At 45.9% G+C, this 19,605-nt stretch overlaps 1 protein-coding gene and 1 long non-coding RNA gene across 2 annotated transcripts; one reads left to right on the plus strand and one right to left on the minus strand.

Moving 5' to 3' along the window:
• Positions 1–491: 491 nt before the first annotated feature.
• Positions 492–18,892, plus strand: LOC100430014 (intelectin-2). Its single transcript, XM_077940088.1, is given in 11 exon segments — positions 492–585; positions 697–827; positions 1,109–1,172; positions 2,780–2,890; positions 4,207–4,454; positions 4,771–4,929; positions 5,317–5,437; positions 6,502–6,605; positions 7,903–8,077; positions 18,360–18,436; positions 18,754–18,892. Coding segments are annotated over 8 exon segments (966 nt in total). The 5' UTR covers positions 492–585; positions 697–821; the 3' UTR covers positions 8,056–8,077; positions 18,360–18,436; positions 18,754–18,892.
• Positions 9,932–12,829, minus strand: LOC144330074 (uncharacterized). Its single transcript, XR_013395936.1, has 2 exons — positions 10,923–12,829; positions 9,932–10,682 (listed from the first exon to the last, which is right to left on the minus strand). It is a non-coding gene; the product is annotated as an uncharacterized LOC144330074 (long non-coding RNA).
• Positions 18,893–19,605: the final 713 nt, after the last annotated feature.

Consider the following 19,605-nt stretch of genomic DNA (forward strand, 5'->3'; position numbering starts at 1 on the left):
TTTTTGAGTCGAAGTGTTGCTCTGTTGCCTAGGCTGGAGTGCAGTGGCGTGATCTTGGCTCACTGCAACCTCCACCTCCCAGGTTCAAGCAGTTCTCCTGTCTCAGCCTCCAGAGTAGCTGGGATTACAGGTGCATGCCACTGCATCTGGCTAAATTTTTGTATTTTTAGTAGAGACGGGGTTGCATCATATTGGCTGCTCTTGAACTCCTGACCTCAGGTAACCTGCCCACCTCAGCCTTCCAAAGCGCTATGATTATAGGCGTGAGCCACTGCGCCCGGCCAATTATTATTCTTAATTTATTTATTTTTCATGAAGTGTCACCTCAGTCTAAAAGGATGACTTCTTGACAGAGCCGTGTCTAGGGGGCCAGGGCATCTGGGGGAGGTGGGAGAGGGAGAACGCAGGGGAGGATTGTGACCTATCCACAAATTGGATTAGATACTGCTACATTGTATGGCCTGCCCTGGCAAAGCAGGACACCCCTCCTCAGATGGTGACAGTTACTTGTGTGGCCAGGAACACAGCTCCCTGCTCCTCCAGCCAGTCACACATCCTTTCTCATTTCCAGGGGCCCAGGCTGAGGTACCCTCAGAGGGAAGGGAATCAGAGGGAGGGGCCAGCAGTCTAGGCTGATCAGGGCTGGGCTGGGCAGGGCTTGGGTGCCACTCTGCCAGGCTTTTGGACTCTCCACAGCTCTCCACATAAAGGGACCAGCACTTCACCCCGCATCAGGATCCTCTGCAGGGGAGCTCTGAGTGTCCACTGGAAGAGAACTTTCAGCTCCTGGCATCTGTGAGGAAGGAAGGAGGGAGCTGTCTATGCTGGTGAGAAAAGTGTTTTTGATCCATGTGTGTGGGAGCAATGATGCCAGCTCAGGTCTGGTCTCAGTTTTAGAGACTGAGAGTTTCAGGGAAATGAGCCTGTGGCCTCTGGGGTATTTGTAGTGCTGGACAGCCATGGAGGACATTCCAGGAGGTTCTAGAATGCTCATAAGCCCATCATTTTCCATGTGAGGTTTCCTGACTCAGAAATGTCAGGGAGTAAGAATGAGAGGATGACAAAGGAGGGGCCAACCAGTGAACTTGTGCATCTTGTTTTTCCTTAGAGGACAATGACCAGACTCTGCTTCCTGTTATTCTTCTCTGTGGCCACCAGCGGGTGCAGTGCAGGTAAATCACTCCTGACAGTAGGAGCTGCAGTTCCCTGGGCTCCCCTCTGCTGTGCAGGGCCCTGGAGGGAGTAGAGCTGGGCAGGGCTCTGAAGTCAAGGGCCAGGGGGGAAGTCCTGGAGAGGCACGGAACCCAGGATAGACAGCCAACTTGAGGTGTGGACTGGGTGCTGATTTCTGGCCTCTCCTGGGGTCTGGTCTGAAGCAGTCAGGATGTTAGCTCGGGTGTGTCCTTGGGCTTGATTCTCTGCTTCTGTGACTGTGAGGGGTTCATAAGGTGAGAGAGTAAACTGTGTCCCTGCTCGGCTGCTCTTGTAGTCTTGGCCTTGGGATCTCCAGAGGGAGCTGGGTGATCAGTGCTGTGCCCAGGGTACACCCTCCTCTAGTTGCCATCCTCACAATTCTATTCTTCCAGTAGGCACACTAGTGATATTTTTTCATTGACACTGAGTTTATTGTTTATTTCAATCCATCATTTACATATGCATCTCATTTGATCTCCATGAGTATAAAGAAGTTATTAATGACATCTTAAAGATGAAGAAAAAGGATCAGAGATGTTAAGTGTCTGCTCAAGGAGGCACTGTCATCAGGGGTTGTCTGGGTTTTAACTTGAGTCCTGTCATTTTTTTTTTTGAGACGGAGTCTTGCTCTGTCACCCAGGCTGGAGTGCAGTGGTGCAATGTCGGCTCACTGCAAACTCCGCCTCCTGGGTTCAAGCGATTCTCCTGTCTCAGCCTCCCCAGTAGCTGGGATTACAGGTGTGCACCACCACACCCAGCTAATTTTTGTATTTTTAGTAGAGACTTGGCTTCACCATATTGGCCAGGCTGGTCTTGAACTCCTGATCTTGTGATCCGCCCTCCTTGGCCTCCCAAAGTGCTGCGATTACAGGCATGAGCCACCGCGCCTGGCCTGAGTCCTGTAATTTTACACTTTTTCCTACTCTGCCAGGTTTTTGGAATAATTTCTAGGCTTTTAGACTAATATACACAGCCCTTCCTCCACTGGCCTCTGTTAATTTTTCAGCTTTGGTTTCCAAACCTCTTTGTATTACAACATATGTTCCAGCCGCAGTAAGAGACTGACCTGTAGTTTTCAGCAGGCTGGGCTGGGCTGGGCTCTGCTATTGCTTCAGGCCATCTCATGTGCTTTCTTCTCTTCCTGGGGTGTACTCTCCCCTTTTCTTCCTGTCCTGTAGCCAGCTCCCATTCTCCCATCAAAATCAGTCTGCTCTGAGTTACAGCTGGTCCCTTCCCCAGCAAGTTTCCAGGCCTCACCCCTGTAGGTGGGTTTGACCCTCCCATCTCAGTTGGCCCCTTTCCATGTGCTCCTTCCCTGTAGAATGTAGTCTCTTGAAGAAATGTGCCAAATTGTCTTTGTCCGGCATCTAGGTAGTTCACACAGTAGGTATTCAATTAAAGTTAGTCGAGTGGAAGATTCCAGGTGTTTAACCTATACCAGCTGTTGGATTAGACCGTCTTAGCATAGAGAATCCCTGACCTTCTGGGACTTCAGAGCAGAGTGATGCAGGGGCAGAGGTTGGCCAGGAAAGGTGGCCTTAGTGGTCAGACTTTTAATGAGAATCATTCTCACATCTTCTAACAGCGGCCTCTTCTCTTGAGATGCTCTTGAGGGAGTTCCAAACCTGTGCCTCCTCCTTTTCTTCCCTGCCTAGAAGCTGCAAAGTAGTCAAGGAATGCTGCCATAGTGCGGGTGGTGAGTAATGAACCAACTCACCATTCTCTCTTTAAAGCCACTTTTTAGCTCAACAGAGTCCAGTCATGGAAATCAGGAGGGACATATCCATGTGGAGCCTATTCTGCCCCCAGCTCCTACGAAAGGAGGTTTCTAGTGGGAATTTTGAGGCTTTTGTGTCCCATTCCAGTCACAAAGTCTTCTGAACACGGGGAGAATGCAGTGTTCCTGGTTATGCTTACAGTGGTGGCAAGAACTGTGATGAGTCTAAGATTTGCCGCTACTTGCCCGGGGTTTATAGATGCTGGCAGAAAACCTGAAACTCCCGAGCCAGAGACACGGAACTTTATTAATCACAGAAATAGCAGCAGCCAGAGCATCAGCATTTTCTTGTACTGGGCCAGGTGACATCTGCCCAAGTAGTGGGTTTGTCAAGCTGGCTGACAAATGTGGCTGGCAAAGAAACAACGAGCCCTTTTTAGAGCCAGAGAGTTTATTACTCACATAGATAGCAAGTTCAAGATCGGCAAAAGTGTCAGCTTTTCCCATCCCTTGTCCCACAAGACGGTACAGAAAAGAGGGCGGGTGACAACGCAACGTGGGCAGTGGCTGAGGAGCCAGTCCATGCTGCCCTAGCCGTTTCATGGCCTGTGTACCCTATGGGGTGGGGGCAAGTGAGGCAAAAAACCTCATACCTCTTCAGAACCCAGGAGGTGATGACACAGTCATGACAGCCTCCACGAAAGATAGGGAGCAGGGTGAGAAGTGACCTCGTTGCAGGTCCTCACAGGCTTCCCATCTTTCCATGTTTCGGGAAGACCACAGGCTTTCTGCCAAGGCTTAGGTCAGCTGTCCCTATGTGGCCTATGTGCAAATGTGCAAGGTCACCAGGATGCCACAGTGGAGCCAGTCTCCTGCAAACTTGGGAACAGAAGGGGAACTCTGAGCTTTGGGAAGCTGAATCTTATGAAATGGGCACAACCTTTGCTCTGAGCTGCACAGAGGCCCCATCCAGCTATAAACTCAGATGTGGCTGTGTGCTGATTTCTGGCCTCTCCTGGCCACAGGGTGGCACTGTCGAGAGGGAGATACCATCTCTGTCTCTTCTAAGGCTATTTGCTCTACAAACTCTTTGAAAAGATAGTGTGAAGCCAAGGCAGTCAGTGCCTCTGCTCATAGGTGACCAGAACACAGGACGCGCGGAGCATCATCTTCCAGCAAGTATGTGTTGCAGTCTTCTGGGTGTACTTTTGACTTCTTAGGGCTTTTCCGTTCACGGGGCTGAGATGAACCCTGAGCTCTCAGACAGGGAGGCTCTGGGCTGGTTCTCTCTACAGATGACCTGTAGTTTCTCTGCACCGAGAATGGTGTTGTCTACCAGACCTTCTGTGACATGACCTCTGGGGGTGGTGGCTGGACCCTGGTGGCCAGCGTGCACGAGAATGACGTGCATGGGAAGTGCACGGTGGGCGATTGCTGGTCCAGTCAGCAGGGCAGCAAAGCAGACTACCCAGAGGGGTATGGCAACTGGGCCAACTACAACATCTTTGGGTCTGCAGAGGCGGCCACGAGCAATGACTACAAGGTTGGTACCACTTCCCACCCACTAGGGTGAGGGTGAGGAGTGGAGTGTGGCTGGCCACAAGCCTGCAGTAGGGAGGGCTGGAAGGTGGGGATGTGGGGAAGAGCTGGAGAATAAGAGAGAAATACATGCCTTGAATCACAACTTCCTCCCAACAAGGCTGTTAGGGCCGTGAGTGGTGATGGGATCATCTGCTGGGAGTAGGGTGTCTGAGCGTGGCTAACCATCTGCCTACTGGATCCCAGAGCTCTCAGCCCACTTGCATGTGTGGACCTTCTGCCTCCTGGCCCAGTCAGGCTCAGTGTCTGTTGCTTTCCAGAACCCCAGCTACTACGACATCCAGGCCAAGGACCTGGGCATCTGGCATGTGCCCAACAAGTCCTCCATGCAGCATTGGAGAAACAGCACCCTGCTGAGATACCGCACCAACACTGGCTTTTTCCAGAGACTGAGACATCATCTGTTTGGCCTCTACCAGGTACACGGGGCTGCTGGCTGTGGGGCACTTTCTTTGGTGAACAGAGAGCCAAGTGTCTAGGGTAGGGGGCAGATCTGTCCTGTGGTTCCACATCACTACCGAGTGTTTGGCTGTTTCTCCTTCCTTTGGTTCACTGTGAGCTCATGTCTGGCCTCTCAGAAACTCTAAGCCAGGCAACGAAGAGGCCTGTGGGACAGGAGAGCATAGGGAGAAAGAGACAGGGACAAGGGGTTTGGGGCTGTTGGGGAGACACAGCTATGGGGAAAAGGAAGCACTATTATTATGATTGGTTTTGGTTAATGGCAGTTAACTTGAAACTCCTCCTCTCCCTGCACTGTGGCAGCATCTCTACTGTCCTCACAAAACCTCTCTTCTGGGTCTCTGCAGAAATAGCCAGTGAAATACGGATGACGGAAATGTTGGAATGACAACGGCCCAGACATACCTGTGGTCTATGACTTTGGTGATGCTAAGAAGACTGCATCTTGTTACTCACCATATGGTCAATGTGAGTGCTTGCTCCCTAAGTCTGGTCATAAATATTTTCTTGCACTCTTGGAGAATGGTGGCAAATAAGAACAATTCATAATTACTAGTATTTACTGAGCACTTAAAATGCACCAGACTCTTGTCTTGGAACTTAACATGATCTTGTGTCATTTAATTATGAGAAAACTATGAAGTTAGAATTGCTATTAATCCCATTTCACAGGACATAATCCCAGCTTCTTCATCACCACCTGCGTGGCCTCTTATAATAGTTAAGAAACGGTGCATACAAAACATTAGCTGGGCATGGTGGTGCACGCCTGTAATCCCAGCTCCTTGGGTGGCTGAGGCAGGAGAATTGCTTGAATCCGGGAGGCGGAGGTTGCGGTGAGCTGAGATTACACCACTGCACTCCAGCCTGCGAAACAAGAGTGAAACCCCATCTCAAAAAAAAAAAAAAAAAAAAAAAAAAAAAAAAAAGACAAGGTGCACACTGAGGTTCACAGGAAAGAACCACTAGCAGAGTGGTGAGAGAAATTTACTTTTGTTATGAAGGATAACTATTAATTATCTTACAAAAGGCAGTTTTCAGTATAATAAGACCACAGAAGTTAAGTTGTGGATGAAAAAAATCAAAGACATCACTGTTTGCCTTTGATATTTCGATGAAAGCAGGTGATGGCCAGGGAAACTAACCCATGGTAATTGGATGAGAAGTGTGTAAACGGCAACAGGCAGCCACATCTGATCATTGCTTATTCCTGCTGGGCCTTCTCAGATCTTTTTAGTAATCTTTCTGTGGAGTCTATCTTCTCCTATAAGCTGTAGGCAGACAAGGGTCCTTTTGTGAGCCCCAGCCTTTGTCCTCTTGCCCCAGATGAAAAGAAGTTCCCTTGGGGACAAGTTTAGGACTGACATGCACAAGCCACTGGCCATAGAGGTGCTGGGCTGCACCCCTACAACCTGGGGTGTTTGGCTGTAGCCTCAGCTTTTGGCTTAGGGAATTCCTGGACTGGCCAATGGGATGCTGCTTCTGGTTCCTCCTGTGAATGCTTGGCTCTTTCTTCACCTCTTCTTTTTCAGGGGAATTTGTTGCAGGATTCGTCCAGTTCTGGGTGTTTAATAATGAGAGAGCAGCCAAAGCCCTTTGTGCTGGGATAAGAGTTACTGGCTGTAACACTGAGCATGTGAGTTTTTGGGGAGATCAATGGCCCATGAGTGTGCATGGGTATGCACGTGTGTGCACCTGTGTGGGGTCCATCATTCTGTGTCTCTGTGGTTACTTGCTTACTCTCATTATTCTCTTCACTCTCATTACTCTCTTGATGATGTCTTATGAATATAATTTATTTTTTATTTCTTTTTTTTCTTTGAAGAGTCCATATTTTTAATAAAAATGAAGTGATACAAAGTTTGGAGTAGTAGATGCCAGAAGTTGAGTATAATTTATTTATTTTAAAAATCTTATTTATTTTATTTATTTTTTTGAGACGGAGTTTCACTCTTGTTGCCTGGGCTGGAGTGCAATGGCGCGATCTCTGCTCACTGCAACTCTGCCTCCTGGGTTCAAGTGTTTCTCCTGCTTCAGCCTCCTGAGTAGCTGGGATTGTAGGTGTGCAGCACCACGACTGGCTAATTTTTTTTGTATTTTTAGTAGAGACAGGTTTCTCCATGTTGGTCAGTCTGGTTTCAAACTTCCAACCTCAGGTAATCCACTTGCCTTGGCCTCCCAAAGTACTGGGATTACAAGTGGGAGCCACCACGCCTGGCCGAGTATAATTTATTTTAATGGAATTCAGTTTACCAAAATTTTCATTTATGGTTAGTACTTTTCATGTTTTCTTTAAGATGAACCTCCTTACATTGAGGTCATGAAAATATTCTCCAATATTAATCTTAACTTTTAGAAGCTTTATATTTTTATTGTAGAAGACAGCACCATAGCTGTAGTGGTGGGAGATTGAATTTGAGGGACATCCTGTGCCTAGGGGCTGGAGGAAGAGAGTATCAGAGCCATCAAGAACAAGGGCATTCACTTAGGGTCCCCTTTCCTCCCCAACTGACAGTCTGAACTCACAGTTCCATCTTCACTTCCCTGCCTCAGCTTTCAGCTTTTTCATTTTCCAGCTAAGATGAGGCGGCTATTCTCTCATGGAGGGACTCGCAGATTGGAATTCAGAGGATGCTGACCACGTGGGCACTGGGGGTGGACTAAAGTAGGTGTCTTTATGCCCTTTTCCTTGACAACCTTCTCCACTGGCTCTTAGACTGTCCATTAGTGCATGTTTGCATATGTCCCTGCATGCATTATTTCTTTAAAATACATGCATAGCCAGGTGCGGTAGCTCACGCCTGTAATCCTAGCACTTTGGGAAGCCGAGGCAGGCGGATCACTTGAGGTCTGGAGTTAGATACCAGTCTTGGGCTCACTGGTGTCAGCAGCAAATCAGATCCCTCACAGTGTCTCTTCTTTCTGTTTCCCAGCACTGCATCAGTGGAGGAGGGTTCTTCCCACAGGGCAAGCCCTGTCAGTGTGGGGACTTCTCTGCCTTTGACTGGAATGGATATGGAGCTCACATTCGGAGGAGCTGCAGTCAGGAGATAATGGTGGCAGCTGTACTCTTGTTCTATAGATGAGAGAGAGCTCTGCAGTGTCGGGGTAAGAACCCATCTTCCAAACCCGGCGATTTGGAGACAGAAAAACCAGAATTCTAACAAGGAGGAGAAGAGACTAAATTACATCAATCTGCAACTCTATGTTTCTTTGAATTCTTTTTTTTTTTTTTTTTTTTTGAGACGGAGTCTCGCTCTGTAGCCCAGGCTGGAGTGCAGTGGCCGGATCTCAGCTCACTGCAAGCTCCGCCTCCCGAGTTCACGCCATTCTCCGGCCTCAGCCTCCCGAGTAGCTGGGACTACAGGCGCCCGCCACCTCGCCCGGCTATTTTTTGTATTTCTTAGTAGAGACGGGGTTTCACCGTGTTAGCCAGGATGGTCTCGATCTCCTGACCTCGTGATCCACCCATCTCGGCCTCCCAAAGTGCTGGGATTACAGGCTTGAGCCACCGCGCCCGGCCTTGAATTCTTTTTATAAATTGGCTGATGTATTGAGAGATTTTTAAAAGAATACCTATGGTTCTGGTGAATTCCACCTTGGATATTCTGGGCCTGTACAGTGGCTAGGAAGAGCCCATTGAATAAAAATAAGTGTTCACTTCAGCAACACATATACTAAAATTGAAACAATACAGAGAAAATTAGCAAAAAGATATAAAAAACTGAAAAATAAAAAGACATTCTGGGCCAGGGATGGTGGCTCATGCCTGTAATCCCAGCACTTTGGGAGGCCGAGGCTGGTGGATTGCCTGAGGTCAGGAGTTTGAGACCAGCCTGGCCAGCATGGCAAAACTTCATCTTTAAAAGAAGTACAAAAATTAGCTAGGCAGTAATGTGTGCCTGTAGTCCCAGCTCCTCAGGAGGCTGAGGTGGAAGGATGGCTTGAGCCAGGGGGGCAGAGGTTGCAGTGAGCCAAGATCTTGCCACGGCACTCCAGCTTGGGTGACAGAGCCAAACTCTATCTCAAAAAAAAAAAAAAAAAAAGAAAAAGAAAAAGAAAAAGAAAAAGAGAAAGACATTCTGGGTTTGGAATTTCAAGTCTCATCTCTCCCAGAGCACAAGTATGTTCCTGTTTTTAGGAGATCCCTGAACTGGATTTAAGGACAATAGAAAATATTTCATGTTAATTCTTCCTAATGCACCTTTATTAGCTAATTAAATAAAGCCTTCAATATAAACATGTTAAAGAAGATAAACAGGAGATAGAAGGCACAACCACCCATTTCTTTTATTCTTCCAGCTTTAGCAGTCAGGGTAGTCTCCCCAGAGGTGCATGTGCCTGGTCACATATGGAGTCCCAACTCCAGTTGCTTACTAAAAAGGAGAGACGGCCAGGTGTGGTGGCTCACACCTGTAATCCCAGCACTTTGGGAGGCTGAAGCAGGTGAATCATGAGGTCAGGAGTTTGAGACCAGACTAGACAATATGGTGAAACACTGTCTCTACTACAAATACAAAAATTAGCCAGGCGTGGTGGTGTGCACCTGTAGTCCTGGCTACTCAGGAGGCTGAGGTAGGAGAATCGCTTGAACCCAGGAGGTGGGGGTTACAGTGAGCCAAGATCTCAACACTGCACTCCAGCCTGCGTGACAGCAATACTGCGTCTCAAAAACAAAAAAAAAAAAAAAGGGAGAGCCTGGCATTCCAATCAGGTCTCAAACAGGATGCTGACTACAGCATTCCCAGATGGTGAAGAGGGCTCGGATGTTTTATAGTGTTTTTGGTTCCATGCCATGCAGGGTGGCTCACGAGGTCAAGAGATCAAGACCATCCTGGCCAACATGGTGAAATTAGCCAGGTGTGGTGGCAGGCACCTGTCATCCCAGCTACTGGGGAGGCTGAGGCAGGAGAATCCCTTGAACCTGGGAGGTGGAGGTTGCAGTGAGCTGAGATTGTGCCACTGCACTCCAGCCTGGACAACAGAGAGAGACTGCATCTCACACAAAACAAAACAGACAAAAAAAGTGTTTTGTTCCAAATGCAAATCTAATCATAACATTTCCCAAACCTGTTACCACATTTTTTCTCCATTGCTCCCTGTGGACTAGAGCATTGGTTCTCAAATGGGATGGGAGGTAGGAGATGTAGGGGTGATTTTACCTCTCAGATAGGGTTGCCAGATTTAGCAAATAAAGATATGGAAGGCCAAATTAAATTTGCATTTCAGATAAACAATTGATAGTATTTTTAGTATGTTTGTCCCACGCAATATTTTACCTGGCAACCCTACATCTAGGGAACATTTGGCAATGTCTGGAGACACTGTAACCAGTGGTGGTGGAGGGCCTGGCAGGAGCGCTACCGAAATCTAGTGAGTAGAGGCTGCAGATGCTGCAAAACACCTTATACTGCACAGGACATCCATGCTCCACAACAAAGAATGATCTGATCTCAAATGCCAGCTATGCTGCCATTGAGAAATAGAGGATTTTGTTTAAATTCTATAGAATGGAAGTCACGAAGCCCTGACAGCTGAAGGCAATAAAGAACTTTTATTTTTTTTTTTGAGACGGAGTCTTGCTCTGTCACTCAGGCTGGAGTGCAGTGGCGAGATCTCTGCTCACTGCAACCTCCACCTCCCAGGTTCATGCCATTCTCCTGCCTCAGCCTCCCGAGTAGCTGGGACTACAGGTGCCCACCACCATGCCCAGCTAATTTTTTTGTATTTTTAGTAGAGAAGGGGTTTCACTGTGTTAGCCAAGATGGTCTTGATCTGACCTCGTGATTTCCCTGCTTCAGCCTCCCAAAGTGCTGGTATTACAGGGGTGAGCCACCGCACCTGGCCCAAGAACATTGAGGCATGGTGGCTCACGCCTGTAATCCCAGCACTTTGGGAGGCTGAGGGTGGGTGGATCACCTGAGGTCAGGAGTTCAAGACGAGCCTGGCCAACATGGTGAAACCCCATCTCTATTAAAAATACAAAAAATTAGATGGGTGCGGTGGCAGGCACCTGTAATCCCAGCTACTGGGGAGGCTAAGACAGGAGAATTGCTTGAACCTGGGAAGTGGAGGTTGCAGTGAGCTGAGATTGTGCCACTACACTCCAGGCAGAGCAACAAATAGTGAAACTCCATTAAAAAAAAAAAAAAAAAAAAGATTTAAACAAATGTACCCAGTGGCTTTTTTTGTGTATTTTTTTTTTTATAGTTTTCATAAAGGCCTATTTTATTATTCATGGGTAACACATTTAACATTTAAACCCATTTAAATAATGTATAGATGACTGCATGACTGCAATATGCAGCATGGCTGTAACTAGATAGAGAACCAAGTCAACTGAAGACCAGCTAACAAGAAACTAAATATTTAAAATACTAAATATTGAGAAGGGTTCCAAGATGGCTGAATAGGAACAGCTCCGGTCTGCAGCTCCCAGTGTGACGATGCAGAAGACAGGTGATTTCTGCATTTCCAACTGAGGTACCTGGTTCATCTCACGGGGACTGGTTGGACAGTGGGTGCAGCCCTTGGAGTGTGAGCTGAAGCAGGGCAGGGCATCACCTCACCCGGAAAGCACAAGGGGTCAGGGGATTTCCCTTTCCTAGCCAAGGGAAGCCGTGACAGACTGTAGCTGGAAAATTGGGACACTGCAACCCAAATACTGTGCTTCTCTAATGGTCTTAGCAAATGGCACACCAGGAGATTATATCCTGTGCCTGGCTCAGCAGGTCTCACACCCATGGAGCCTTGCTCACTGTTAGTGCAGCAGTCCGAGATCGAGCTGTGAGGCAGCAGCTTGGCTGGCGGAGAGGCATCCACCATTGCTGAGCCTTGAGTAGGTAAAGAAAGTGGTCAGGAAGCTAGAACTGGGTGGAGCCCACTGCAGCTCAACAAGGCCTGCCTGCCTCTGTAGACCCAACCTCTAGGGGCAGGGCATAGCTGAACAAAAGGCAGCAGAAACTTCTACAGACTTAAACATATATGTCTGACAGCTCTGAAGAGAGCAGTGGTTCTCCCAGCATGGTGTTTGATCTCTGAGAACAGACGGACTGCCCTCTCAAGTGGGTCCTTGACCCCGCAGATAGCCTAACTGGGAGACAGCTCCCAGTAGGGGCCAACTGACACCTCATACAGCTGGGTGCCTCTCTGAGATGAAGGTTCCAGAGAAAGGATCAGGCAGCAATATTTGCTGTTCTGCAATATTTGCTATTCTGAAGCCTCTGCTGGTGATACCCAGGCAAACAGGGTCTAGAGTGGACCTCCAGCAAAATCCAACAGACCTGCAGCTGAGGGATTTTACTGTTAGAAGGAAAACTAACAAACAGAAAGGAATAGCATCAACATCAACAAAAAGGACATCCACACCAAAAGGCCATCTGTAAGTCACCATCATCAAAGACCAAAGGTAGATAAAGCCACAAAGATGGGGAGAAACCAGAGCAGAAAACCTGAAAATTCTAAAAATCAGAGCGCCTCTTCTCCTCCAAAGGATCTCAGCTCCTCTCCAGCAATGGAACAAAGCTGGATGCAGAATGACCTTGATGAGTTGACAGAAGTACGCTTCAGATGATCGGTAATAACAAACTTCTCTGAGCTAAAGGAGGATGTTCGAACCCATCGCAAGGAAGCTAAAAACCTTGAAAAAGGATTAGGCTCATGGCTAACTAGAATCAACAGTGTAGAGAAGACCTTAAATGACCTGATGGAGGTGAAAACCATGGCATGTGAATTACGTGATGCATGTACAAGCTTCAGTAACTGATTTGATCAAGTGGAAGAAAGGGTATCAGTGATTGAAGATCAAATTAATGAAATGAACCAAGAAGAGAAGTTTAGAGAAAAAAGAATAAAAAGAAATGAATGGTGCCTCCAATGGAGGCATGTGGACTATGCCTCCATAGTCCACATGGGACTATGTGAAAAGACTAAATCTACATTTGATTGGTGTACCTGAAAGTGATGGGGAGAATGGAACCAAACTGGAAAACACTGTTCAGGATATTATCCAGGAGAACTTCCCCAACTTAGAAAGGCAGGCCAACATTCAAATTCAGGAAATGAAGAGAACACCACAAAGATACTCCTCGAGAAGAGCAACCTCAAGACACATAATTATCAGATTCACCAAGGTTGAAATGAAGGGAAAAATGTTAAGGGCAGCCAGAGAGAAAGGTCAGGTTGCCCACAAAGGGAAACCCATCAAACTAATAGCGTATCTCTCAGAAGAAACTCTACAAGCTAGAAGAGAGTGGGGACCAATATTCAACATTCTTAAAGAAAAGAATTTTCAACCCAGAATTTCATATCCAGCCAAACTAAGCTTCATAAGTGAGTGAGAAATAAAATCTTTTACAGACAAGCAAATGCTGAGATATTTTGTCACCACCAAGCCTGCCTTACAAGAGCTCCTGAAGGAAGCAGCAAACATGGAAAGGAACAACTGGTACCAGCCACTGCCAAACATGCCAAATTGTAAAGATCAGCAATGCTAGGAAGAAACTGCATCAACTAATGGGCAAAATAACCAGCTAACATCATAACGACAGGATAAAATTCACACATAATTAACCTTAAATGTAAATATTAACGATATTAACCTTAAATGTAAATGGGCTAAATGCCCTAATTAGAAGACACAGACTGGAAAATTGGATAAAGAGTCAAGACCCATCAGTGTGCTGTATTCAGGAGACCCATTTCACATGCAGAGACACACATAGGCTCAAAATAAAGGGATGGAGGAAGATCTACCAACAAGTGGAAAGCAAAAAAAAGCAGGGATTGCAATTCTATTCTCTGATAAAACAGACTTTAAACCAACAAAGATCTAAAGAGACAAAGAAGGCCATTACATAGTGGTAAAGGCATCAATTCAACAAGAAGAGCTAACTATCCTAAATATATGTGCACCCAATACAGGAGCACCCAAATTCATAAAGCAAGTTCTTAGAGACCTACAAAGAGACTTAGACTCCCACACAATAATAATGGGGGACTTTAGCACCTCACTGTCAACGTTAGACAGATCAATGAGACAGAAGGTTAACAAGGATATCCAGGACTTGAATTGAGCTCTGCACTGAGTGGACCTAACAGACATCTACAGAACTCTCCACCCCAAATCAACAGAATATACATTCTCCTCAGCACCACATCGCACTTATTCCAAAATTGACCACATAGTTAGAAGTAAAGCACTCCTCAGCAAATGTAAAAGAACAGAAATCACAAAAAACTGTCTCTCAGACCACAGTGCAATCAAATTAGAACTCAGGACTAAGAAACTCACTCAAAACTGCACAACTACAAGGAAACTGAACAACCTGCTCCTGAATGACTACTGGGTACATAACGAAATGAAGGCAGAAATAAAGATGTTCTTTAAAACCAGTGAGAACAAAGACACAAGGTACTGGAATCTCTGGGACACATTTAAGGCAGTGTGTAGAGGGAAATGTATAGTGCTAAATGCCCACAAAAGAAAGCAGGAAAGATCTAAAATCTACACCCTAACATCACAATTAAAAGAACTAGAGAAGCAAGAGTAAACACATTCAAAAGCTAGCAGAAGACAAGAAATAACAAAGATCAAAGCAGAACTGAAGGAGATAGAGACACAAAAAACCCTCCAAAAAATCAATGAATCCAGGACCTGGTTTTTTGAAAAGATCAACAAAATTGATAGACCACTAGCAAGACTAATAAAGAAGAAAAGAGAGAAGAATCAAATAGATGCAATAAAAAAATGATAAAGGGGATATCACCACTGATCCCACAGAAATACAAACTACCATCAGAGAATACTATAAACACCTCTACACAAATAAACTAGAAAATCTAGAAGAAATGGATAAATTCCTGGACACATACACCCTCCCAAGACTAAACCAGGAAGAAGTTGAATCCCTGAATAGACCAATAACAGGCTCTGAAATTGAGACAATAATTAATCGCCTGTCAACCAAAAAAAAAAAAGTCCAGGTCCAGACGGATTCACAGTTGAATTCTACCAGAGGTACAAAGAGGAGCTGGTACCATTTCTTCTGAAATTATTCCAATCAATAGAAAAAGAGGGAATCCTCCCTAACTCATTTTATGAGGCCAGCATCATCCTGATACCACAGCCTTGCAGAGACACAACAAAACAAGAGAATTTTAGACCAGTATCTCTGATGAGCATCAATGCAAAAATTCTCAATAAAATACTGGCATTCCGAATCCAGCAGCACATCAAAAAGCTTATCCACCAAGATTAAGTTGGTGTGATCCCTGGGATGCAAGGCTGGTTCAACATACGCAAATCAATAAATGTAATCCATCATATAAACAGAACCAAAGACAAAAACCACAGGATTATTTCAATAGATGCAGAAAAGGCCTTCAATAAAATTCAACAGCCCTTCATGCTAAAAACTCTCAATAAACTAGGTATTGATGGAACATATCTCAAAATAGTAAGAGTTATTTATGACAAATCCACAGCCAATATCGTACTGAATTGGCAAAAACTGGAAGCATTCCGTTTGAAAACTGGCACCAGACTGGGGTGCCCTCTCTCATCACTCCTATTCAACATAGTGTTGGAAGTTCTGGTCAGGGCAATCAGGCAAGAGAAAGAAATAAAGTGTATTAAATTAGGAAAAGAGGAAGTCAAATTGTCCCTCTTTGCAGATGACATGATTGTATATTTAGAAAACCCCATCATCTCAGTCCAAAATCTCCTTAAGTTGATAAGCAACTTCAGCAAAGTCTCAGGATACCAAATCAATGTGAAAAATCACAAGCATACCTATACACCAATAATAGACAAACAGAGAGCCAAATCATGAGTGAACTTCCATTCATGGTTGCTACAAAGGAATAAAATACCTAGGAGTCCAACTTACAAGGGATGTGAAGGACCTCTTCAAGGAGAACTACAAACCACTGCTCAATGAAATTAAAGAGGACACAAACAAATGGAAGAACATTCCAAGACTTTCTTCACAGGATTGGAAAAAACTACTTTAAATTTCATATGGAACCAAAAAAAAAAAAAAAAAAAAAAAAAAAAAGGCTGCATTGCCAAGACAATCCTAAGCCAAAAGAACAAAGCTGGAGGCATCACACTACCTGACTTCAAACTATACTACAAGGCTACAGTAATCAAAACAGCATGGTACTGGTACCAAAACAGAGATATAGACCAATGGAACAAAACGGAGCCCTCAGAAATAACATCACACATCTACAACCATCTGATCTTTGAGAAACCTGACAAAAACAAGAAATGGGGAAAGGGTTCCCTATTTAATAAATGGTGCTGGCCATTCAGAGGGGTCTGAGTAGGAGGGTAACCTGATTTAGCAGGATGACTTTGGCTGTGGTGAGGATATATTGAAGACTGCCAAGAGCAGAAGCCGAGAGACCAAAGAGGAGACTTGCAGCCAGCCAGGGGATGCTAGTGGCTTAGATAAGGATGAAAGCAGTAGAGGTGTGAATGGTGGTCAGGTTAGATTATTTTGAAGGTGAGGCTGACTTACTCATTCACTTACTCCTATTTTTAAGTGATAGCTTTTTCTTTTAGATGGAGTCTTGCTCTGTCGCCCAGGCTGGAGTGAAGTGGCATGATCTTGGCTCGGCTCACTGCAAGCTCTGCCTCCCGGGTTCATGCCATTCTCCTGCCTCACCCTCCCAAGGTAGCTGGGACTACAGGCGACCGCCACCAAGTCTGGCTAAATTTTTGTATTTTTAATAGAGACAGAGTTTCACTCCACAGGTGATCCACCTGCCTCGGTTTCCCAAAGTGTTGGGATTACAGGCGTGAGCCACTGTGCCTGGCCCATACCTTTGTTTTTTTTTTTTTTTTTTTGAGAGAGTTTCACTTCTGTCCTCCAGGCTGAAGTGCAAAGTTGCAATCTTGGCTCACTGCAACCTCCACCTCCTGGGTACAAGCGTTTCTCCTGCCTCAGCCTCCCAAGGTAGCCGGGACTACAGGCACCTGCCACCACGCCCGGCTAAGTTTTTGTATTTTTGGTAGAGATGGGGTTTCACCATGTTGGTCAGGCTGGTATCGAGTTCCTGACCTCAGGTGATCCACTCGCCTTGGCCTCCCAAAGTGCTGGGATTACAGGTGTGAGCCACTGTGCCTGGCCCTAAGTGATATCTGATATATAACCCTCCAAATCATTATTAAACCTTCTTCTCTTTTCTTAAAATCGAATTAATTAATTAATTTATTTATTTTGAGATGGAGCCTCACTCTGTCAACCAGGCTGGAGTGCAGTGGTGTGATCTCAGCTCACTGCAACCTCAGCCTCCCAGGTTCAAGCGAGTCTCCTGCCTCAGCCTCCTGAGTAGCTGGGATTACAGACACCCACCACTGCGCTCAGCTAATTTTCATATTTTTAGTAGAGATGGTGTTTCACCATATTGGCCAAGCTAATCTCAAGTTCCTGACCTTGCGATCCGCCCGCCTCTGCCTCCCAAAGTGCTGGAATTACAGGCTTGAGCCACTGTGCCCAGCCTTATTTATTTATTTTCGAGATGGAGTCTCCCTCTGTTGCCCAAGCTGGAGTGCAGTGGCACAATCTCAGCTCACTGTGAACCTCCGCCTCCTGGGTTCAAGCAATTCACCTGCCTTGGCCTCCCAAGTTGCTGGGATTACAGGTGCCCACCATCACACCTGGCTAATTTTTGTATTTTTAGTAGAGATGGGGTTTTACCATGTTGGTCAGGCTGATCTCGAACTTCTAACCTCAAGTTATGCTCTGGTCTTGGCGCTACCACGCCTGGCCTAAAATTTTATTTAAAAATTTTTTTTTGTAGAGATGGGGTCTCTATTAACTCAAATTAAATTTAAAAGAGTTTAATTGAGCAGTGAATGATTCATGAGTCTGTTTCCCAGACTGGTCTCATACTCCTGGGCTCAAGTAATCCTCCTGCCTTGGCCTACCAGAGTGTTGGGACTACAGGTGCCCAGGCCCTTCTTTCTCTTTGTGTGACATAATCTTAAATTTCATCCCTTGTTAAATCAAGTTTAGTCTATAGCTGCCTCCTTGCATACTTTATTTTGGCCTAAAGGTTTCTCTGTACATCACGAACTATGGCCTAAATGGAAGTATAAACAACCTGTAGTCTACTCTTGTGCCAATCACTAAGTTTTGGTCAATCAAATGTGGCTAAATGTTCAAATTAGGCAAATGCCAAGCTATAACCAATGCAGCTGTTTCTGTACATCACTTTGATTTTCCATATGTCACCTTCCTTTTTCTGTTCATGAATCTTCCACCATGTGGCTCTGCTGGCGTCTCTGAGTCTACCCTGGCTCAGAAGGCTGCCCTTCAATCGTTCACTGCTCAATTAAACTCTTTTAAATTTAATTTGGCTGAAGTTTTTCTTTTATCAGATGGTGTCAGAAGTGGGATCTGAAGTACAACTTCTCACAACCCCCAGGAATGCTGAGTGACCAAGCAGGGATCGTGGGTAAGTTCTCTCTCAGAATCTCTCAGATTCCGAAGCTCCATAGATTTGTGTTTTGAGTTGTCTGAATTCTCTGGGCAAATTTCTGATCCAAACTTGGTTTGAAAGTATAACAGAAGACTGGGTCCAGACCAGATTGGATTCAGTAATGAACTGATTAACTGGCGTGGATCTAGTTAGAAGCCTCTTACATTTGACTGGGTCAGAAAGAAACGGGTAGTAAATGGCAGTATTCAGGGGTGTAAAACTTGGCTTTCAGAAATTTGCATGGATTTTTGTGTTCGACCCCTTTGCTTTTCTTGTCTGGCTCTGTTGCACAGGTTGGAATGCAGTGGCACACACTCCAGTGGCTTGCAGTGAACCTGCCTCCCAGACTCAAGGGATTCTCCTGCCTCAGCCTCTTGAGTAGCTGGGATTACAGGCACCCACCACCACACGTGGCTAATTTTTGTATTTTTGTAGAGATGGGGTTTCATTATGTTGGTCAGGCTGGTCTCAAACTCCTGATCTTAGGCAATCTGCCTGCCTCAACCTCCCAAAGTGCTGGAGTTACAGGCGTGGGTGACTTGAGAGACCAGGTGTGCAGCTTGACCTCTTAACTCGGAGTTTTATAGGCTGGCATACTTCTGGGATCTTGTGTTACTTCTCCCCGAACCTGAGATCTTACTGGGAAGCTGCTGATTAGTTTCAGGTGTTTTGTGTCTATTAGGAGACTGCTGTTCCCTGGCACCAGCTGTGAACAATTACTACTTTAACGAAACAGTTAACAACTGCCTGACCATCACCTGATGGTCGCCCAACACTCCTAGTGTGTCCGGAATTGGTGGGTTCTTGGTCTCACTGACTTCAAGAATGAAGCTGCGGACCCTCATGGTGAGTGTTCTTAAAGATGGTGTGTCTGGAGTTTGTTCCTTCTGATGTTCGGACGTGTCTGGAGTTTCTTCCTTCTGGTGGGTTTGTGGTCTTGCTGGCTTCAGGAGTGCAGCTGCAGACCTTCATGGTGAGTGTTGCAGTTCATAAAAGCCGTGCGTCTGGAGTTGCTCATTCCTCCCGGTGGGTTCACGGTCTTGCTGGCTTCAGGAGTGAAGCTGCAGACCTTCCTGGTGAGTGTTACAGGTCATAAGGGTGGCACAGACCCAAAGCGTGAGCAGCAGCAAGATTTATTGCGAAAA

This window comes from Macaca mulatta, chromosome 1 (genome assembly GCF_049350105.2).
Source record: "Macaca mulatta isolate MMU2019108-1 chromosome 1, T2T-MMU8v2.0, whole genome shotgun sequence".
In the NCBI taxonomy this organism is placed as follows: Eukaryota; Metazoa; Chordata; class Mammalia; order Primates; family Cercopithecidae; genus Macaca; species Macaca mulatta.